The following is a 24,083-nucleotide window of genomic DNA, read 5'->3' on the forward strand; positions in this document are numbered from 1 at the left end:
CACTCCTATTTCCCGCGAGGCTCCGAGTCATTGTCGACGACAAAACCCAGTTCTTCGACACCCCGGAGGAGGCCTGTGACTGGCTCGAACTGTACCGAACAGGGAAGGATGGTTACAACGCCTCGACCCATCAGGCGGAGGAGCCGGAACAAAGGAGGCGATCTAAAAGGGTCAGGAACCGCCGCGGCCGCACGGGAGGACCCTCGACAGCGGAGACATCATCTGGGCGGAGGGGAGTGCTGGAAGTTCTGTCGGAACTGTCGGGAGCAAGGGGCGAAGACGTCGAAGAGGAGGAGGAAAACCCGGGTGCTCGGGGGGCACCATCGGACTCGGAAGACTCAGTGGCAGACAGTACCCACACACCGGTGATCACACCGAAATCGGTGGAGGACCTTTTGGACGGACAAGGGTAATGGGATAGGTTGCCTTGTTTTGGGTGGGGGCCCGGCAGGGGGGAGGCGGCTGCCGTTCTTTATTGCTGACAATGGAAGAGGGAGGGTTGGGAGGCTTCTACTCTTGCCCCGAAAGATTTTGACACGGGGGGGCTTATTATAGTCCTGGTAGCCTGGGCGACGAGGGCCCACTGCCTCCGCTCAGCCCGCACCTGGCCCATAAGGCCTTCCTACGGTGGCGACCGTAGGACTAGTGGGGTTTTTGGGGTTGTTCTCCGTAGAAGTTTGGATGGGATCTAGATGGTGCAGTTTGGGTCCTGTTCTGGGGTGGTTGGGAGGGGGTTTTGTTGGTTTTTGGGGGGTTTGGTTTTGGTTGGGGAAAATGGCCGCCGACAGCGCTGGGAGGATTGATGTTTTTTCTTTGTGGGGACCCGGACGGGGAGACTGTGCAAGAACACTTTGGGACAATGGCTGATGTTGCTAACTTGAAATGTATTACTTGGAACGTGAGGGGGCTTCACACTATGTCTAGGCGTCACAAGGTCCACGCTTATTTAGTGCGTAGGGGAGTGCAAATGGCGCTGCTGCAGGAAACGCATCTGAACAAGGCGGAAGGGGCGGCGCTTCAGCGTAGGTGGCGAGGGCAGGTCTTCTCCACGGCGTACTCTGCTTATGCCAGGGGGGCGCTAATATGGATCAGGGCAGGAGTCCCCTTCCAGGTCACGAGGACAGTGTTGGACCCAGAGGGGCGCTTCGTGGCCATATCAGGCACGCTAGGAGGGAGGGACTTGAATGTTTGCTGTGTGTATGCTCCTAATGTGGACCAGACTGCCTTCCTTTCCGGGTTGTCGGGCTCGTTGGCCCACTTTTTCACCGGTCCCCTCCTGCTGGGGGGAGACTTTAACTCCGTGGTAGATGTAGACATAGACCGCTCGCATCCCCCGCTCCCCGACTCCCCGGTCCGGCGGACGGCTAAGGGCCGTCAGGATTGGCAGACCCGCTGGGGTTTGACGGACATATGGAGGGCGCATCACCCCGCGTCTAGAGATTATTCGTACTTTTCGAGCCTTCATGAGCTGCATGTCAGACTGGATGGCTTTCTTGGTTCGTCCGAATTAGTCTCGGCAGCGGTCCGATCGGAGTATTTATCGCGGACCATTTCGGACCATAACCCCCTCCTGCTGGACATTCGCTGGTTCCCTGGGACGCCAGCGGTACCCACCTGGAAGATGCGCCCCGAGATCCTCGAGGACAGTGTCTTCAAGGCAGACCTAGGGGAGAGAATCACGGATTATTTTGCATCCAACGGCGGTTCCGCGAGTACTAGGGCGTTCGAATGGGACGCTTTCAAGGTGGTGGTGAGGGGGTACTGTATCTCTAAGAGGGTGGGCATGCGGCGTGTTATCCTGGCTGATTTAGACGCAGCGGACCGAACGCTCCGCGCGCTCGAAATTAGCCGACCCGGACGCCCGGAATTGCAAACACAAACGGTAGAGGCGAGGGAGAAGGTGGCGGTGGAGGTCGAACGGCTCCGCTGTTTCGATTATAAGGCCTACACGGTCCGATCTATAGCGGAGGGCGACAGGTCGAGCGCGTTACTGGCGTGGTTGGCCAACCCTGCGCGCCAGTCCCAAACGACGACTAGGATGCGTAGGGCGGATGGGACCGAGGTGTGCACCCAACCGGAGATTCTTGCTTGCTTCCGGCATTATTACGAATGTTTATACCGCAGTCGCTCCGCGCGTGACCCAGACCGGCTCGATAACTATCTTCGCCCGCTGGAACTCCGCACAGTGGAACAGGAAGTGGCAGACACCCTGGGATCTGACATAGACTTGGGGGAGATCCGCGGGGCCATCAAACGGATGGCGAGGAACAAGACCCCGGGCCTAGATGGCCTGCCGGTGGAGTTCTATGCAGCTTATGCTGACCTTCTGGCCCCTCGTTTATTGGTGGTCTACAGGGAGGCGAAGAGGCTGGGTCGCCTCCCCGGCTCGATGTGTGAGGCGTTGGTGGTTCCTCTCCTCAAGCCAGGCCGAGACTCGTCTGACCCGGGGTCCTACCGTCCCCTCTCAATGCTGACGGTGGATTACAAAATATTGAGCAGCATCTTGGCCTCGAGGCTGTTAGGACATATGGGCTCCCTAGTACACGAGGACCAAGCCGGTTTCATCCCACGGCGAAATACGACCATGAACATCCGAAGGTTGTTTCGCTTGCTTGGGGAAACATTCCTGGATGCCCCGTCCCCGGTAGTTTTGTCGGTGGACCTGGAGAAGGCGTTTGATAGCCTGGAGTGGGACTACTTAAGCGCGGTATTGCGGAAATTCGGCCTCGGGGAGGGATTTATCAAATGGACGGCAGTTCTTTACGCTTCCGCTTCAGCCAGGGTTAGATCGGGCCCTTTGATTTCATCGCGATATCCGGTGGAGCGTGGCACGAGGCAAGGGTGTTCCTTATCCCCGCTTCTTTTTGCACTAGTGGTGGAGCCACTAGCGATGCATCTTCGCTCGGGAGCCCACTATACGGGCTTATGGACAGCGGCGGGCCCGCATTACGTCTCGCTCTATGCGGACGACCTGTTGCTCTTCCTGGAGGACCCGGTCGACGCATTACGGGGAGCGGAATTAGCGCTAACGGAGTTCGGAGAAGTCTCAGGCCTACGAGTGAACTGGTCTAAGACCTGCCTCTTCCCGATGCGTAGGGGTGTCCCCGCTCCGGCGCTACGTAGGGAGATCAGATGGGAACCCGACTGCTTTAAATACCTTGGGGTATTTGTGTACCACGACCAGCCAGACCTCCTAGACGGAAACATTGCCCGTTGCATACGAGCACTCCGAGGCAGCATGGATTTTTGGGCCACGCTGCCGCTCTCCGTGGCAGGACGCATCGCCCTGCTCAAAATGGTGGCGCTCCCCCGACTATTGTATTACTTTCGGACTTTGCCGATATGGGTCCCTCCGGCTACGTTTCGCCGCTTGCGTTCTATGGTGGTCGGGTTCCTTTGGGGCACGGGCCGGCGGCGGGTGGCCCTCAATACCCTGATGAGGCCGAAGGACGAAGGGGGGCTCGCTGTGCCGGACTTTGAGAAGTACTACCTGGCGGCGCAGCTCCAGACATACACTCAGGAGATAGCCAGGGAGTTCAGAGGCCCGGAAGACGGTAGAGGGACGGGTATGGCCAGGCACGTCCTCTCCTTTATCGCGCTGCGACAGCGTTTAGTCCTTCGGGACCTGTCGATGGAGGAGCGGACTATCCGACTCTGTTGGAATCGGGCTCATAACAGAGGTCACCTGCGGACCCCATACGCACCTGAAATACCATTGGGGATGCTGACGGCCCTCCCCCACGGAGGAGACTGGTCGCGACTGGCGGACTGGGAGGATTCGGGTTTACAGCTCGTCGGGGACCTGTATGAGGACGGAGTGCTCCTGTCCTTCCAGGATCTCATTGACCGCTTTGGGATCCCCCGGGGCGACTTTCTGCTGCACTCGGCCATTGTGCGAGTGATCCAGGCGTACTGGCAAAACGGACTAGAGGAACCTCAGTTGTCTCAGGTGTGCCAGTATGTAATGGTGTCGGCGGGCACAGTGAAGGCGGTCACTTGCCTTTACGGCAGGTTGATTACTGAGGGGTTGGTCCCTCTCACCACACTGAAGTCCCGCTGGGAAGAGGACATCGGTAGGGAGATCCCGGAGACGACCTGGTCCCAGCTGGTGAGGCGAGCATGGCAGGGTACACGTAGCGCCCGTTTCCAACTGGTCCACTACTATGTTCTCCAGAGGGCGTACCTGACCCCGGTTAAGATCAGGCGTTATTTTGCCACAGCCTCGGCGGAATGCCCTAGGTGCCCGGCTCAGGAGGCGGACCTCCTACACATGCTATGGGCCTGTCCCGGATTGACGTCCTACTGGCAGGAGGTGGCGGCGACTTTAGAAGAGGTGACGGGGAGGCACTTATCGTTCGATGCGGCGGTAGGGCCACTGCACTGGTTCCCCCATACCCCCCGGAATAAAATCACCAGTAAATTTATAGACCTGGGGCTCCTACTGGCTAAGCGAGAGGTGACCAGGAACTGGAAGGCACGTGCTGGTCCAACGGGCAGCAGATGGCACGGTGAACTTTTGAAATGGGCGGCGGGTGAGAGCGCGCTGCGATATCAGTTGGCTTGGAGGCAAAGCAATGAGAAGGCGCAGGAGGCCGCGTTAGAATGGGAAACGTTGGTGCAGGCCCTCAGGGATTATTGTACCCCCAGCGACTCCGAAAGCGAAGAAGCAACTAGACCCGAGTCCCGTTAGTCACTAGCATTAACAGCACTATTACCTTCCCCGAGGGCCAAGCAGTGGATCCTACAGTGATAAAACTCCCTGGCGCTGATGGTGGGGGGGGGGGGGAGGGGGGAGTTTCATAATGACTGGTAGTTTGAGGGGGGGGGTATCTTTTTGGGGGTTGGGGTTTGTTTAGAAAAGCAGATGACGGACAGTGTGTTATCCGGACCAGCTCCAGCATCCTACTGACCCCAGCTACATTCGCCGTCCAACCCCAGGAATATGGGCCGCTTGGCTGTATAGCAATGCTGTGGAAGGGGGTCGGTGGGCTATATCTTGTAAGAGCTGGCTATAATATGATGCTGGTCGTTACTGTATTGTTGTACTGATTCCTGCAATAAAAATATATTTAAAAAAAAAAAAAAAAAATGAGTAAGGGGAGGAAAGTCTGACTGCGGGGTTCGGAAGGAAGAAAGGACTTAGAAAGGGAGAAAATGGGGGAAAGGACAATAAGAGAGAGGATTGATGGAAGGGAGTGAGGAAGCAAACAAAGAAGAAAGAAAGTAGGTACTCAATGAAAAGATGGAAGAAGCGAGTGGAGTGCCAGAGGAAATGACGAAGTAGTGTTGAAAAGAAGGGAGAGAGGAAACAGAAAGGGCAACAGTACCTGAAGAAAGGGTGAGAAGGACGGCAATCCATCCGAGAATATAGGACCAGGAGAAGCGCCAGTCTGCGTAGCGTTTACCGAAGAAATTCACTGTCACCCCGGTGTAGACGGACAGTGCGAGCAGCGCAAAGAAACCTAATGGGAGGAAAGAAAATGTAGTGTATCAATAAAGTATCACTCCCTCTTGGGCACTGATGGGCATGTGGGGCCTGAACATAACATCTTTCCAGGCTGCTGGGACTGAACATATCACCATCATGTTTGGTGGACTAACATCTGTTCAGGCTGCTGGGACCTGAACATAACATCTGTCCAGGCTGCTGGGACCGGAGCCTAGCACCATCATGTTTGGTGGACTAACATCTGTTCAGGCTGCTGGGACCTGAACATAACATCTTTCCAGGCTGCTGGGACCGGAGCCTAGCACCATCATGTTTGGTGGACTAACATCTGTCCAGGCTGCTGGGACCTGAACATAACATCTTTCCAGGCTGCTGGGACCTGAACATATCACCATCATGTTTGGTGGACTAATATCAGTCCAGGCTGCTGGGACCGGAACATAACATCAGTCCAGGCTGCTGGGACCGGAGCCTAGCACCATCATGTTTGGTGGACTAACATCTCTCCAGAATGGATGGGCCTGAACCTATCACCATCATATTTGATGAACTAACATCTGTCCAAGCTGTTGGGACCTGAGCCTAGCACCATCATGTTTGGTGGACTAACATCTGTTCAAGCTGCTTGGACCTGAGCCTAGCACCATCATGTTTGGTGGCCTAACATCTGTCCAGGCTGGTAGGACTGGGAAACATCCTTTACAACGCAACTTTTACCACGCAGTGCTTTTACATCGCAACTTTTACAACGCAAACCATTACAACGCATTGCGCTGGGGGGCGCACTAGGATAGGGAATAGATTTTACTATCCAACACCTTCCCTACTATCCACGGGAACTGGAGTTGGAATATTAAATTAAACTAATCACTATCCAACACCCCTCAACACTATACGTTGTAAAGGCATGCATTGTAAAGACTTGCGATGTAAAGGCATGCAATGTAAAAGCATGCGTTGTGATGTCATACATCCGGTAGGACCTAAAAAAAAGCACAGTTTTTAAATTAATTGCTCCTATTTTTGTTAATTGTATAAAATACATCACAATGGCAGATTTCAGAAGTGAGTTAAAATGGGCTTTTTTAAATCCACAAGAGCACTCCCACAGCCAACGTTATATATTACTCAAAAATATGTTGTTTTTGTAGAATAAAAAGCTGACGATATGTTCAGATTTACCTCTCAATTAGATTGCAAATATTTCTTGGGAAATCAGGTGCCCCAGTAATTGCAATAGTTTCTTTACATCTCTCTAAATTCCAACAGGGCTTGCACCTTATGTATTTCTTTGGGGGGCTTGGTGGAACGCTAGTTTGTGGAGGCTGGGGCAAGACTCAGTCACGGGTTTGTGGCCACCTCCTGAGTAGAGAGCGACGGAAGGCTCAATTGATGTCAACTGTAGATAATACTGCTTATACTCCCTGATGGATGGAACACTGTTTAGGCATGGTGGGTCACAGGATACTTGAAACTGGGCATAACTGGGGCTTTGTGGCCTTAAAGACACCATACACTGTATCTATGGGATTGAGGAATAACGTTTATCCATGGTGACTCTCAGGACTCTGTACACTGGGAATAATTAGGGGCACCTTACACTAAGTGAAATTTATGCATGGTGGGTCACTTTTCTTCCGGCTCCGGGTATACATGGGGTGTTGCTGGCGTTGTAGGCCTAGTTAACGCTGTAATCTATGTGTGTGGATAGTATGAATATTACTCATGCATTGGCCTTATTATGCCTGGCACAGGGTGTAGCGCTGCCTTTACAACCATAAAGCACCTTAGACTAATTTCATAGAATAGAGGAATCAAGTTTAAGATCAGTGGGTCACCACTGGATTTTATATACTGGCTATTGCCTGGGGTCTCTAGAGTTTTAGATAATGCTTAATTTGTAAAAAACAAATCAGTGCCAGGGCCCTCATCAGGAGGGTTGCTAATGGGTACAGCGGCGGCCGGCTCAGGTAAGCGTGGTGAGACGGGGCATGGCGCAGCGTGGGGGAAGTCGACAGACGACAGAATAGGTATTTTTTATCTATCTAATGATACCTATTCCGTCGTCTGTCAACTTCACCCCCTACCACCCCGCCCCACTGGCCAAACGCACTTACCTGTGCCGTCCGCCACTGAATGGGTATAGTTTGGGCTTTCTGGCATTGCAAACTCCTTTGCCACAGTTTATTATGTACAGGGATTGTGTTATGCCACAGGAAGTGCTGGGCTTTGCTGTGCCTAACGGGCTATGTAGAGACCTGAGCCTCAGCGCAGAGATTACTGTGCACGTGAGGACCATCTGAAGATACAGTGATGAATGAGTGATGTCTCCCACCTTCTAGGAGGGGACAGAAATTGGTGGATACGTGTCATTCACTAAGAAGTTCCTCAAAAGAATGCTTTCTAAACTAGGGGAACAAAAGATCCCTAAATCCTGGTATGCTTGAAAAAGCTGAGAGCGTTTCACCGGGGATGTCAGAGAAAACCAGTTGCAGGTGTCTGCAGACATACTGGTATTGCGCCTTAGGGAGAGTTGTGTGACAGGTTTAAGCAACACAGGTGTCGCGAACCTTGCGTGTGTGTGTGTGTGTGGGATTCTGCAGACGCGGTGAAGCATCTAAGAAACCTGTAGATCAGGTGAGGGCCGGAAGGTGCAGCCCTGCTCAGGCTTGTCTGAGGGGGTGGCCTGGTGACATTCCTGTAGACACTACCATTTACATTCAATTTCCTGTGTAAGGAGATATATTACAGAGGACAGGTGTTTATCACCTCTGGCAGATTACATCATGTCTTGTCTTTGGAAAAAGTTGGATTATCTGCTGGCCAGCTGGACAGCTGTTTCAAGATCCAGAAAAGAACTGAAGGTGAATAATTCCCAAGGAGTAAGATCTCAGGAGTAGGATTGTGCAGTAATTTCAGACAAAATCAAATTCGTAGACCACAAAGTATGTGAAACAATTTTCACCGAAACAGTCACTTACAGCTTTCAAGATGAATGGCGTCTACTCTTTGGTGGAAGCCAATTCACCAAATATCTTTTTTCGAAATTGCCTTTTACACTTGTTTTTACATACGTAAGTGTCATGTCATCATGAAAATGGGTTCTCTCTTTTGTTATTTTTCTACAGTGTTTTTGTTGGTCTCTTTCGAGTATCCTCTTATCTCTTTCCCACATCCAAGTAAAGGACACCATTTTGCTTTTTTCAAATAGCGATTTCCGGGGTTACCTCCCAACCTTCTTCCCTCTTTCTACTGCTTGTTTTTTGTTTCCCCTCATGCTTTCTTCATCAATCCCCCTTGTCCTTCATCACACCTTGGTTTTTTACAATAGCATCACCCAATACTCTGCGCTTCAACAATTTTTAAAAGTAGTCAAATTCCGCCCTATCAAATGCTCCTTTTTTTCTTTATGTTTTTTTGGGTCCCCTTTGCAATCGCTAATTTTTCAACGCAACATGTTCCCTACCCTGCCTCCTCCAGACTAGTTCTCCTTAGTTCCTATCTCTCATTCAATCTTATAATGTGTTACGTAACCGTAATTCTTTACGGAGTCACATTTTTTTTTTAAAGGGATTTTTGTGAAATAATATTAATTTGGGGAGGGTGTTTATTATTTTAAACCAAACTCCATTATTTCTTATTTTTTATTCTAAGTGGGATATCAATAATTTGGATGCTGAGAAATTGTATGCTATCATTTTGATTTTCTATGAATGAATGAATGATTTATAATGCGCCAGAATCACCCCCTGAGGGGTATCTCCGTCCTGTAGAAGTTGGGACACCGGACCAGTGGGATCAATTGCGGAGGAGTTCAGTTTTAAGAAGTTTCCTAAAAAGGAGGAGGTCTGCACACTTTTGAAGGTACAAAGGCAGGAGATTCCAATAGAGGGGAGCAAGGTAGAAACAGGCTTGACCCCCCTACACCACAGCATGGCTAGTTTATCCACTTACCATTGGGGGTCTATGAAATGACCAGGAAGATGGAGAAGGTGAGAGGTTGCATCTCTATACATTCTAAAGGAGGGGGTCTTGGGATTTGACACTTGTTTATGTTACGTTATGTCACGTTCCATTATGTTAGAGTCAATCGCATACCTTGCTTTTCACCTTTACTGTGGCCTTGCCGCTAAACTTATATGGCAGGGTGTGTCTAGCTCTGCAGAGATGGAGGGATGGCGTCACGGAGACCATGTCCCATTGAAAACAGGCTGGGTGTTGCATTAATACCATCACCTATCAGGTAAGAGCACACTAATACTTCAGTGAAAAAAATCACAATCATCGACAGAAACGGAATAAACGGAACGCCCTAGTAGGCACTTACTGACAAACATATTATTTAATGCCCTCAGTGGCGTAGGAAGGGGGGTGCGGTGAGTGCGTGCCGCCCCGGGTGTCATCACTGAGGGGGGTGACGAAATGGCCCCCCAAAATTTTTAAACACATATTTTTGCCATTTTGTCAAGCCGGGGGTGACAAGAAATTTTCCGCACCAGGCACCACCTGACCTTGCTACGCGGCTGATTTACCTCACTGGTAGTATGTCGGAGTGAGCTTCTTATATGGAGGTGGTGCTTGGTATTTCTTTAGTGTTGTGTTTACAGGACTCCCATGACAGATTGTGCACTAGGTACAATATTCGCCGCGCCTTGTACCCCACTTCTAGTTTGGATCTTCCAGTCTATGCTCCAAGTGCACAATGAGCAGCCCAGGGCGCAAGGGAACACGCATCACAGGTATGTTTACAGCGACTTTTCAATATCTGTCCCATTTCTGGGGCTCAACCAAACCCTGCTTTGTGCACGAGCAGTGCATGAAATGGGCAGGTGCTCACAGGGACTCGGCGCGTGCACATATTTAATTTGAAAGGAAGAGTACCTGCAGGTCTTGGCAGAGATGCACAACTTTCCATGCTCGTGCACCAGCACTTCGAAGCAGCAAACAGGCACTCTGAAATAGGGTACCTGCACTTTTGCATTTCCATTTCATCCACTGGGCATTAAAGTGAGTCTGCACTACAATCAAGGATTCAGGGTGCAAACGTGCAAAGCAGTGACACAAAAGGGAGAGAGCAGAAGAGCACCATATTTATTAAGACAGCTCTCTCGCCCTCCGCTGGCGCACTATTTGCCGCCTTCTGTCACACACCCACCCTTGCACCATTGTGCAGGGAGGGGGGTGCATGGCGTCTAGGAGAGGTTTTATGCTGAAGCGCGCATTCAAAAGTTGGAAATTATTGGCGAAAAGAACATTTTTTCCAACATTATGCCTTCCTCAAGGAAGTGCCACTTTTTTATGCAAATTCCTTTCTGCCACTCCTAATAAATAGGGATTTGCATCAAAACCATAGGGCATTGCATGAGATGCCCACATACCACCCATGGTACACCCATGAGAAGCAAAGTGATACAAAGAAGCTCATGGCCCAACTTTACACTACTTCTTGGGCTCAAAATAAGTGATGGTCTGGAAAGTAAATCCCAATTCAACACTTTGCCTTGGTTTGCATTGCTTTCGTGACACGAACTCTGCACAACGTGTTAGCAAATCTGGGCCAGAGTTGTGTGCAAATTAGTGCACCCTATGTGTATTTGCATACATGATTTGCACAGGTAACACCTGGAACAAACTGTGCGGGCTTAACAGGCGCATTATAAATTTACAGTTCTTGGGACGGAAAAAATCGGCCTATTAGTGCCTTGTTCGGGGAGAGGATGTGGGGTAATGGTCAGAGCTGCCAACATTGGAACTGGGGAACCAGGGGGCATATTAGCAAGAATATCGTTAAAATTATCGCTGTTTGAGCTGCAGTTTCCTGCAGCTAAAACGGCGATAATTTTAACAAGGTTCTTGCTAATATGCCCCCCCCCCCCCTTCGAGTCTTGAGGATGTGGCGTAGCGGTAAGAGCTTTCTACATTTGAACTGGGGAACCAGGTTCGAGTCTTGGCGTCATCTCACCATCCTGCGATTCTAGGTAAATCACTTAGGGGCATATTATCAAGAACGGCTTTCGCGGCGATAATGGGCTTGATAATATGCCCCTGTGAATTCCCATAGCAGCCCAGGTTCTGGTGTTAACCTGGGCTGCTATGGGAATTCACAAGGGCATATTAACCAGCCCATTATCGCCGCTTTACCGGCAGTTTCCTGCCGCTAAAGCGGCGATAATTTTATCGCCGTTCTTGCTAATTGCCCCTCACGGTGCCTACCAAAAAATGAACGCATCTGTGTGAATGCTCATGTAAAACCTTTGGCTCGAGTTCGTCGCGCTATGTAAAACTGAAGAAAAAAAAATCCCCACCAAGTCCGGAAGGAGGTATGCGGTGGTATTTGAGCACCCAGTAAATCGGCCACCAGCTTTTTCACCGGTGTGTAATCAGCCCCAGGGATTGCGTGGGATTGGGATTAAGCCCAAGAATTTTGCAGATCATCAGCATTTCTTTAGCCGTTTGTCACTTGCATACAGAAGAATCAAAGAGGGAAGAAGTTGCACGGCAAATCGTGAGCTCTGGCTCCACCGAGTGGACCATTACGGTATTACAGTTTTTATTCATTCAAAGTTAAATTTGGGTTAATTGAAAAATAATAAATAGTTCGAAAGCGGAGTGTCTTTGTAGTTCAAGATGAAAGGTATCAGCATATCAAGGACGAAATACTGACAGGCACAGGCACACTAACCATCATTTTGATTACCAAAATATTGTATATCTATGCATAGGTAGACTGTACCTGACGTAACATGTACCTCACTTAACAATGCCTAGATTATCAAGATACATAGATGGGGTGTTAATTATGTTAAAACGATACCTACCAATCAAGCCCTGCCCATGTTTCTGTTCCTCTATCTGCTTGTTTCACTATGACCCTCTCCATAGCAAAGTAAATCTGATTTTCTCTAGTATCCAATTCCATCCTCTCCCATTCTCGTCATCTCTGTCTCTTTCAATGCTTCACCCTTTTGCCCTCTCTCCATCACTCTCTTATCTTACTCTTTCTTCGTCAGTCTCTTTCTCCATCCATCGCCTTTTCATTCATTTTTTAAGACTTCGCCTTTGTCTCTTCCTCCTCAATTTTTCCATTTCTTTTTCTTTCTCTCTCAAGCTTCCTTTATCTTAATTTCTAACTTTAATCCACTATCAGTTACGTTTTGACTTGCCAACATTTCCTTTCTCTCACTCCCTCTTTTTTCCATTGTCTCCTTTCCCATTGCTCACTTTCTCGTTCTCCTTATCGCTGTCCCATCCCCATTTCTCTTTTTTCTCTAACTCTCTTTCAATTTTCCTATGTCTGTTCCTAGCTTCACTCCTCTCCTTCTCTCCCGGATGCTTGATATGTTTTTGTTTCCATCTCTAACTTTCTCCCCCACACTCTTGTGCTTTCCTTTTGACTGTAGTGCCATTACATCTTTCCTCCTTTTCTCAATCAGTCAATCAATCAATCAGGGATTTGAGAAGTGCACTACTCACCCGTGAGGGTCTCAAGGCGCGTAGGGTGGGGGGTGGGGGGGGGGGGGGGGGGGTAAATGCATCTCTGTCTCAACCGAAAAGACAGGTCTTAAGGCTCTTCCTGAAAGCTTGCAGAGTGGGGGTTCATCTGATGCTGAGGGAAGTTCATTCCAGGTCTTGGCCGCGATGTTAGAGAACGCTCTTCCTCCCATTTTGGCTCTTCGGATGTATGGGTTTTCGGCCAGGGCAAGGTAGGCGGAGCAGAGGTTTCTCTTGGGTACGTAGAGGGAGATTCTTTGGTTGAGGTATTGGGGTCCAGTGTTGTGGAGGGATTTGTAGGCGTAAATGAGCAGTTTGAAGGTCAGTTTCTTTTCGACGGGGAGCCAATGGAGGTCCTGCAGGTGCTGGGTGATGTGGGCCTGTCGTGGGATGCCCAGGACGAGTCTGGCTGCAGTGTTCTGGATGGTCTGTTGTCTGCGGAGCAGAGATTTGTGGATTCTGGCGTAGAGGGCGTTCCGGTAGTCCAGTCTGCTGGTTATGAGTGCATGGGTGACAGCCTTTCTGGATTCGGGGGGATCCATTTGAATGTCTTGTGGAGGATGCGGAGGGTATTGAAACACGTGGAAGAGACTGAGTTGATCTGTCAGTTCATGGTGAGGGAGGAGATGAGTATGATGCTGAGGTTATGGGCGTGGTCCGTGGGTTAGGGAGGGTTGCCGATGGCAGTGGGCCACCAGGTGTAGTCCCATGGGGAGGGGGTGGATCAGTAGTCAAGTACTTCCATTTTCTCTGAGTTGAGCTTCAGGCAGCTGCTGCTCATCCAGAATGCAACGTCTTTCATTCCTTTCTGGAAGTTGTGGCTGGTGGTGTTGGATTCCTTGGTGAGGGAGAGGATGAGCTGGGTGTCGTCAACGTAGGATAATATGCTGGGTCGGTGCTTTCTGACGGTGGTAGCGAGGGGGGCCATCTCGATGTTGATATGCGTGGGGATGAGTGAGGATCCTGTGGGCTCATAGAGGAAGGGCCGGAGTCTGATTCTTTGAGTTCGGCCGGTGATGAAGGAGTGGATCCAGTCTAGAGCAGTTCCTTGTATGCCGGCGTCGTGGAGTCTGGCGGTTAGGGTGCAGTGGGAGATGGTGTCGAAGGCTGCTGAGAGGTCTAGTAGGATGACGGTCGCCGTGTGGCCCTGGTCGAGAAGAGTGTGGATGTCCTCTGCGGTAGCCAGGAGGGCAGTCTCGTGCTGTGGTTGCTGAGGAATCTGGATTGGGAGGTGTTGAGGATCATTTGGATTCTATGAAAGTTCGTGAGCTGAATGTTGACAATCTTCTCTGTGACTTTGGCTGTGAATGGGAGGAGAGAGATGGGTCTGTAATTCTTGAGATCCGTCGGGTCTGCAGAGGGCTTCTTGAGGAGGGGCTTGACTTCTGTGCATTTCCAGTCATGGGGGAAGGTGCCGGTTTCGAGAGTGAGGTTGATCATGCATCGTAGTTCGGCTGCTATGGCGGCGGCAGCTCTGTGGAAGATGTGCGGCGGGCAGGGGTCAGTAGGAGCTCCTGAGTGTATGCTTCTCATGGTTTTGGCAGTGTCTTCTGTGTGACAGGGGCCGGACGGTGATGGAAGGCTAGGTGGTATTTCCAGTGGTAGGTGTAGTTTCAGTGCCTTGGTTCTGTTCGTTGAAGTTGTCATAGAGAGTTCTGTTCTTGTGATGGTAGTAGGAGCCGAGTTTGTTGCAGAGGAAGTGGTAGGGAGGGGTGCTGAGGTTTCGCTGGGGTGAATTCTTCTATGATGCTGAAGAGTTACTTGGAGTTGCGGGAGTTGGAGAAGATTCTGTCCTGGATGAAGTTCCTCTTTGTGGATCTGATGCGTTGGTTATGCTCTGACATGGTGGTTTTGGAAGGCGGTGCGTGCTTCCGAGGTTTTGCTGTGCCTCCATGTTTTTTCGAGTCGTCGGCACGTGCGCCTGGATTTTTGGAGGTCGATGGTAAACCAGGTGGCTTTCGTGAGGTATTGTCTGTCAGAATTCCATAGGGAGGCGAGCGTGTTTGCGCATTTGGTGATCCATCTGTGGAGTTTGTTGGCTGCAGAGTTGGCGTCGGTTGTGGTGGGTGGAGGGGCGTGGTTGAGGGCGGAGTTGAGGTGCTCTTTGGTGACCTTGTTCCAGTTCCTGCGCGGGGCGTGTGGTAGGCTTGTGTGGAGTGGCTTTAGAGAAGGAGAAATAGACACAGTGGTGGTCCATCCAGAGGGGTTGTGTGATGTGGCTAAAGCAGATGTTGTTTCCTCCAGCAAAGATGGGGTCCAGGGTGTGTCCTGCCTTGTGGGTGGGAGTGGTGATGAGCTGTTTCATCCAATGTTGGTAAAGTTGTCCTGAAGGGCTGTGGAGTTGGGGTTGCTGAGGTTGTCGTGGTGGAAATTCAGGTCTCCGATCAGTTTGTAGTCCATGGAGGTGAGGGGCTGAGCGCAATGAGGTCTGTGATGGTTGTGGTGAACGTGGTACGTGGTATGGGAGGTCTGTAGACGAGGGTGCTGCGTAGAGTCATTCTGTGGTTGGTCTGGATCTGGAAGTGGAGGTGTTCCATGGAGGACGAAGGGTCGTTCGTGCTGGCTGTAGTGAGACGGAGGGAGTTTTTGTGTTCGATGGCTAGTCTACCTCCAGGGTGGTTGATGCAGTCCTTCCTCTGGATCTTGCACCCGTCGGGAATGGCGGTTGCAATGTCGGGTGCAGAGCTGGCATTGGTCCAGGTCTCTGTGAGGACGGCGACATCGGGCGATAGGGTGTCAGGGAGGTCCCAGATTTCTACTGTGTCTATGTAGGGAGTGAACGTTGAGGAGGAGTCAGCTCAGGGGTTTGGGTTCTCTGGCGTCCGGAGGATTGGAGGTAGCAGTGGGCATCCAGAGGTGAGTGAAGGAGGTGCGTTGGCAGTGTCGGCAGGAGAACTGGCCCGGAGTGCTGTTCTGGATCGACTGCTGGCAGTTGTTGTTTCTTCCAGGGTTGAGTGCATGGAGGGCAGCTGAGTCGTAGTGGTGGGTGGTCAGAGGACCAGGGTTCCTTGCGCTGTTTGTGGTCGGGTCACGGACAGCTGCAAACGGGCTTGCCTTTGGTGCACCTTCAGTGCACCAGCGGCCGCACAGCAGCCACCATTAAGTAGGAGTTGGTGGAGAGAGAGCAGCAGGGAGAAGAAGCAGGAACAGACAGGGGGGTGGGGCCGCAGGAGCAGCAGAAAAGGGAGCAAAAACGGCAGCAGAAATAAAAACGGGCAAAGAGGCCGAAAGACGAGAAAAAGGCACAAGAGACAGAGGCACACAAAAAGACAAACAGAGCCAAAAAAAAAGGCTCCTGGTTTAAATAGCATATAACGATGGTTCCCCTGCACCGCCCCCCCGTCCGCTGCATTGCTGCCTTCCTTATCCCTACCTTCTCTTTTCTTCCTGGACACCTCTCTGTCTGTTCAACACTGCTCTCTTTCTGTGGGCCTCTTGCCTACACCCTTTGCTTTGCTCTCTGCTCTGTTCAGGGTCTTGAGAATCCCCGCGATTGTAATATACTGCTATGTCTAGTGTATCATGCGGCCGGCCCAACAAGGATTTTAGGTAACATGCTGTGTCTAAAATGTTCAATTAAGCCTTCCAGAAACTCCTGGAGGCTCTTTAAACCCACGTGGCCGGCCCTTTGCAGGGTTGTGGTCCTGACGCTGTGTACACCTTGACCCGCTCTTTGTTCCTTCTATAGAAAATAAAAACAGATTTAAACAAACCAACAAAAAAGGATAAACAGAGGCACAAAAAGACAATGGAGGCACAAAAAAGACAATGGCGGCACAAGGGACAGAGGCACAAAGAGAGACAGGCGCAAGGGACAAAGATGGATAGATTGCACAACGGTCAAATGGCAAAAGACAGACAAACATGGCACAGACAGACAAAAGCAGGAAGGACATCCAGAAAAGGCTGGCAGAGCGGACCACTGGACCACCAGGGATGAGGCACAGGTAGGAGCCTGCTGGTGGTGGAGGGCCTCAAACACCTACCTGCAAGCACAGAGGTGCGGCGGGCAGCGGCGCAAAGAAATAGCTGTGCAAGGGGAGAACAGTTTCCCTGTCTATCTATTTTTCCTTCTTATGTCCATTTCTAATCCTAGCTTTGTACCTCACTTCCTTGCTTTCCACCCATTGACTGGTTTTCAAATTTATCTGTATTTCTTTTTCTTTCCTTTTTTTCAATTGATCACTTTCTTTATTGTAAATGTAATGTCCTTCATGTTTGTCATGATTGCTGTTTCCCGGAAACGCAAAGACTATTACGGTGTGGGTAACACATCCCAATATTGTTCCCTTTATTTGTTTGAATGGAGGTGAAAGAATGTTGCTTATACTCCTAGTTTTCCAATCAAATTTAGAGAAATCCTGTTGTTGAAATAAATCTCAAGTAGATGTATGTGTAAATTTTGTTACACAAGAATAATGTTGCTTATATCCCAATTATTGGTCTAATCAAGATGTGTAAGTTCTTTTTTCCTTATGCCCATTTGCATTGCAATTGCATTTGAGTAGTGCCTCCTACCACTGACAAGGTATTGAAGCACTTTAGGATCAGTAGCACACTGCATGGCAACCAAAAGGTTAGAGGTTGTTTGTTAGTAAGTTAGTCATTGTTTTGTAAGTTAAGTGAGTTATGGTTGTGGTCCCTAAATGACATGCATTTACTACACTTTATAACACCAGTAGTTTAGAAGGTTATTGGACATTGAATTAATATAAAAAGAAGTGAGTTATAAGTCGCAATCGGTAAAGTGCCCATGTTAGTTGCACGAGTAGACAGCTTGTGAGAGATCTGAAATGTAGGCATGGGAGTCCAAGAAGTCTGAACGATATGAGTGGAGTCAGCAGGTGGGAGAACGCAGGAACTGGGTTAGGAAATGGGAGTGTATGCAAAGGATGAGTGTCAAGGTGGGGAATAGGGACATACTCCTATACGAACCAACAGGTACATTCTCATCCTGGGGCTTATTTGCAAGCCCCATTGCACCGCTAGGGCACAGACAGTGCAATGGGATTCCTCATATTCATAAGGCGATGTAAAGTCACCCTGTGTGACTTGTCATGGCTTTATAAATATGTTTCCATTTTACGGTATCTCTGTGTGAAAGGGGCATTCCATGGATGTTGCTGTGGGTGATCCCACGCAACACCCATGGAACTTGATTTACAACATTTTCTAAAACTGAGAATGTGTCAGAATCCTACGCCTCCCCAAGGGAAGCGTAAGGAGGCGCACCACGGAGAAATACTTTAATTTCTCCTCGTTTTTAACTCTTTCTATACATGCTGCAAAAGGAAAATGCCTTTAATAATTGTTTTGGTGCAGGAAGGTGTCCCTTCCTGCAAGAAAACAACCATCACCTCAGCACAGGTACCCTTGCAAAATGATGCAAGGGTGTCTGTGCTGGCGCCCGGCTGCTGTTTGTGCACCAGCGCAGGGGAGAAGGACAGGAATGTGCTGTATCTTGTAGATATGCTGTATTGCTACCCCTTTTATTTAGGCACGGCAGTGCAGCAGGAAGGCTTGCAGCGCTGCCGTCTGTCAAAATATTGTAAATTAGGCCCATAGTATTTACATACCTGGACATATCTATGAATGTGATGATGAGTAAGTATGTGCACTTACCATGTAGACAAACACAAAATATTTATTTACATATACACATATATTTTTGTGGGTGCAACAGTGTATGCTTTTTCAAGAAAATTGGTCCTATGGCGACCGAGTGGCTTTCTCTCGGGGGACAGTTGTCTTGGGCAGAAATATCTTGCAGGATCAGTGAAACTCTATGAGTGTCTTGTGAACTACACAAGCAATATTTAGCATTTGAGATACAGAAGCTGGGGAGTGGCCCAATGGAAAGCAAGAAAATGTATACCTGGAAACATCCTCACACATGTCAAAATTTTAGCAAAAACTAAGTGCATTGCAGAAAAAAAGCTATGCGAAAAAAATTGTCAGCCATTCATTTTCAGTTTGTGTCTTTTTTAACCCCTTAAGCGCTGCCGTCGGCCGTTGGACGACGGCACTGCTACCTCCCCAGTGCTGCCGTCGGCCATTGGCCGACGGCATTCCACCTGCGCATGGAAACGCCCGCACCGCGGCGGAATTACCGCCGCGGTTAACGGGTTAAAGCAGCGGTTCCCAAACTGTGTGCCGGGACGCCCCAGTGCGCCGTTAGAAGTTGCCAGGGGCGCCGCGCACGTCTTGGGAACGTGGAAAAGGCAATGTGCAAAGTGTGTAAATTAACTCTCTGCAGCTCCGAGAACCAGTGCAACATATGTGCGGAAGCCTGCTCCCTTCTCCCACTGGCTGAATACACTCACACTTGAACGGGACCAGAGGCGCTGCAGTGAGAATGGGCTTGGCTTGGGGCTTCAAAACTGTCCCGGCGCTGACTGGCGGAGGTTCATCAGCCTTATCTTTGCAGGACTTAGGATTGGCTGCAGAGAACGGCTCATGCCCCTGAGTGCCTCTGTGTAGGCTGTGCGCGAAGGGCATGTGAAGGAGCAAAGAAGGCTGCAACGTGGTACCGAGCACAGAAGAGGCACCCCTGAAATGTGAACCCCCCTCGAGCCAGCGACCTACCGACTATTTCTGCTTTTATGTGAATCCTAAATTCTTGTTCTGGTATCACATGCTTGCATACAGTGTGTGTGTATATGCAACAACTACTTGGTGCATGTTTGTTAGTGTGTGTATGGTGAGAATTTTGTACTGGGACCAGTGAGATCTACGTTGGATGGCATCTTGTTCAACACAGAACAAGATGGAGGGTTGATAATGCTTTTCCGGACAGTGGGATGTATTGATTGCCTTCCTGTGGCTGGAATGCAGAGACACAGACATTGATGTAAAGGAGAATGGAGATAGGGCACCCTTTTAGAAATTGAATGAAATCCCTGTTAGTAAAGTGATGCTGATAAGTTCTTCAGGAACACTGCTGTTCAGTGGATGGTAGGGGCGTAGGTGGAACTGCAGTTTATGTTGTTCAAGGTGAAGAAGTTTCTAGACTGGGCTTGTCCCTTTTCTGTCTCTAATCATTGCTACAGGAAGGCTAATAACTGCCAGGTGCACATAACTCACTTCTTTGTGCCAGTGTTTTATACTCCTGCTTAAACTCAGCATCGTTGCTAACTGCTTCTAGGTACTGAACCGAGGCTGGGCTTACATCCCCCATCCGAATAAAAAAGTAACATAATGGGGAGCCACGACCAAAAGCCAATGGGTCAAGGGAGCCGTGGGTCAAAAAAGTTTGGGAACCACTGGGTTAAAGTATGACCACTCCACTCAGTCAAGTATTTTCTCATATTCCACAACGATCAATTGGTGGTTTTATTTGATAAACACCTGTAAATCTTGTACTCTGAAAAGATCTGAAACTATAGAATTGCTCAACACAGAAGATTAGAAAATGTATATTTCTCATACAAAGAATGGTGTCAGGAGCCAAATGATAGGATATGACACACCTCACATAGGTTAGCTCTGCACAAATCCCACATCCTACATAGATGCATGTATATTGTCCTTCTTGATGATGTCTACTGAAAGATATAGTTTTTCAACCATTCCTCACATTCTTCTACAGACAATACTACTGCATTAATAGGTAGTATCTTCAGTGTCGCTCCTAGCATCATCTGAATACATACCTGCGACTAACAAGGTGATTCCAGCGGAACGGATGCGGGCAGCCTTGGCGTTACTGGAAAATGCTGTGAGCCCAAGAATGATCCCGGCAAAGCAAGACAGGATGGAGAGGAGCATGAATGCTCGGGTAGCATCCCAAAAAGCTGAACAAAAAAACATAAGAAAGTCAGAGATTAGAACAGAGGTGTAACTTAAACAATAAACAAGAGAATGATGAATACATGAAAAACACTGCATGTCTTTAGCCTTCACAACTCCCAACATGGACTATTGAGCCTAGACTAAGACCATCAGCAAGCCAAAGATAGAAGGCTCTGAGATCTCAACAGATGCACACAGACATTCAACAATCAACACAGACCCATCACTCACTGAAAAGAAATTCTCAGCGACATGGCGCCCTCTCATTCATTATATGTCTAGACTAGAATTCTCGTGTTTCACTCTAAGCAGACCTGAGGCCATGCAGTGTATCGATGAAAAGTGATGCAATACGCTGAGCGACCGCACTTCTGATAATCCAAGTACAAATCAAGAGGAAGGTATCAGCGCACCCTGATACCCACTGCTGGGTGACCCACCCCACACCCTCCACACCTCAGGACTCTTTCCTCTCTCTTTCCTGTTGGGAATTGGCTTGGATGGGGGGGTTAATCTGTTTTTTTATTATGGACTGTTCTGAGTGTATATTTTGTGGGAGATTTGTTACATCTTCGATGCCATACAAAAGGAGAAGTGATTCCAGCACAAATACGATCTCACTGGTTCATGACCTACTCGTCCACTTGGGTTTACCTCTGACCACTATTATGCATAACCACATGCATACGCATTGCCACCCAAACCTAATTGTAATGTCATAGATCTATTTTGGAATCAAAAAAAATTTTGAAGACAAAAAGAAAAATTGCTTAATAAAAATGTATATTAAATACAACAATTTTTGCTGATGGAGTGGCAAGGCAAAAAGCCAGCAGACCATCGGTCTAATAGTGCACCTGGCATGTTGTAACTCAGAGCTTCGTAGTATCAGGTAAGATGTCTCAATGCATTGAACATGCGCCACTGATGTCTACTATGATCTGCCAGAACTGGAAAAGACAGCTCTGGCTTCCATCTACTTCAGAATTTGGTAAACCTACTACCATTAAATCGGCTAATACCAGCTTCTCTTAGTCCAATTGTTTAGAAACAATGGAAGTGTGGATACTTAGCACCTTTTAAAAAAAATGTGTTCTTATCTCATGTTAGAGTAATTTGACACTAACGGATTGGCCCTCCACATTGGATTGCAGCACTTTGGTTCAGAAGTACAAATATTTCATTCGCTAAAAGGGGTCACAAATTGTAGGTCACGTTTTTGCAAATCCATTGAGATTCTGTGATCCAACATATGTACTATTAGGTTGCTTTTCAAAAGCAATTCTTAGTGGTTCACAATCCTTCCTATATCATTACTATTCATGAGGTAGGTCACAATTTGCGACCTGCTCTGTTTGGGTGCCATCACAAGAATGTGGGTCTGTTTGGCCCACAGACCACCATGTCTATGATCACAATTAAATAAGGAAAACCTTTTTTAATGCAGTCTGTTTTCCTTAACAGAACAGTGGAACTGGGGTTACTTAGCACCATTTATAAAAAAATAGTTTTTTTTCTCACATAATAGTAATATTAATACCAACTGATTAGCCCTCCACATCTCATTGCAGCACTTTGTGCCAGATGTACCAACATTTGATTCACTAAAAGTGGTTGCAAATTGTAAGCCAAGTTTTTGAAAATCCATTGAGATTCTGCAAACCAACATATGCACTATTAGGTTGCTTTGCAAAATCAATATTTCGTGGTTTGTCATTTTTTCCTACATCATTACTATTCGTGAGGCAGGTCACAAATTGAAACTTACACTGATTGGATGTCATCACAGGAACGGTGGCCTACTGGAGCCACAGACCACCATGTCTATGATCGCATTTAAATAAAAGATTTTTAATGCAGTCAGTTTTCCTTAACGTCAAAGTTACTGTATTTGGAAAATCAAAGATTATGTTGTTTAGAAAGTTTGTTTAAGAGTTGGCAGAGGTCTCCTACACCACGCCTACTCCTAAATAAAAAAATGTAAGCTTCAAAAAGGAGAAATAGTCCTTCTAGAAACTTTTCTCTTTACAGATGTATTACCACCTCCTTTGAAGAGTTGGTAAAATCAATAGTTTGCAACATGAATAGCAATCACAAACCATTGATACATTAGTCACCCTAAACTTGGCCCTTCTAATTTGTGATAAATTTCTCAACCCATTTGATGATTTTGTAACAATTTACCAAAAAACCATATGGGTTTTGTATAAAACCCAAAGGACATTTAGCGGTCGCTAATTGGTTTAATGTAGTTATTGCACCCTTGCATGCATTCTCTCTTCATGTGCTCTCCTGAGTGCTCCAACACCAGGAAATGGTAAGTCCGGCGGCACAAAATAATAAATAAATGAATATGGCCCATGTTATCTGATATTTCTTTTACATGACTCCAGAGGCGTAAAACAAAAATTATAGGTACCCTGAGTCTCCGTATCTCACAGATATTCATTGCCCTTGGGTTGTAAGGGGGCAGCCTGAAGGTTTTGGGCCCGATTACGTTTTGGGGGTAACCTTGCGACGCGTGGTCCTTCATTATGCCCCAGAAAAGTTGAGTGCATCACTATTTTTGCTCTGACTATTGTAATGGTTATAATGTTCTGGTTGTCACACTACTGTTCTTACAAGTATGCATGGTTTTGCTGGGGATTGCATTTGTGATTTGCTGGCAAACATTCATCTCTCAGCCGTGAGGAATCAACTGGTTGAGCTAGAAACCTTGAGGCCTGAAGGGTTAACAAACAGTTATACATTTTAGTGGTAGACTTCCCTTTAGACCAAATTACAACAATCAAAAATAACACACAGTCACCAAAACCTTAGTTGCAATTGAGACTTGTATAAACAGTTCTGAAACCAGACATACAATTTTCAAACATGTCTAAAACAGATCACTAATGAATACCACGACAGTGTCACGCTTTTTTTTTTCTTACCAATGGTGATGGTGTGGGCGTGACATTTTCCTGCAACACAAAACCGCCAAAGCCCCTGATTGCTCAAGCTACCCGAGTAGCGATATTGCATCCAAAAGTCTGTTGCCGTGGCAACAATAAGGAGGACCAGGCCTGAAACTGCACACAACAAGCCGCCTCCCATCAAGGTATACATTGCTAGTAACTTGGGGTTCCGCTCCACTCAGAATCCCCGCCTTCCGCTCTGCAACAAAAGGAAACACCTTAGGTGAATAAGAAATGGAAGGGGAATAAGCAAATCAATAAAGGGAACTCTTATTTATTTACAATGTGGGTTTGAAAAAAATGGCTTTGCAAAATTGTGTCATTTTTTTCTGCAAATCTATATAAAACGTAGAAAAATTACACACAATTACAAATAATCTACAAGAAATGCACTT

The 24,083-nt window shown here is 48.1% G+C and overlaps 1 protein-coding gene across 1 annotated transcript in view; it reads right to left on the minus strand.

Moving 5' to 3' along the window:
* LOC147677767 (lens fiber membrane intrinsic protein-like) overlaps positions 1-24,083 on the minus strand; it is a 65,831-nt gene that overhangs the window by 32,894 nt on the left and 8,854 nt on the right. The window contains exons 2-4 of the mRNA XM_086946499.1: positions 23,665-23,887; positions 20,593-20,733; positions 5,328-5,462 (exon numbers count right to left, since the gene is read on the minus strand). Coding sequence (XP_086802625.1) covers positions 5,328-5,462; positions 20,593-20,733; positions 23,665-23,839 — 451 coding nt within the window. The 5' untranslated portion in view covers positions 23,840-23,887. The remainder of the gene's footprint in view (positions 1-5,327; positions 5,463-20,592; positions 20,734-23,664; positions 23,888-24,083) is intronic.

This window comes from Lissotriton vulgaris, chromosome 12, assembly GCF_964263255.1.
Source record: "Lissotriton vulgaris chromosome 12, aLisVul1.2, whole genome shotgun sequence".
In the NCBI taxonomy this organism is placed as follows: Eukaryota; Metazoa; Chordata; class Amphibia; order Caudata; family Salamandridae; genus Lissotriton; species Lissotriton vulgaris.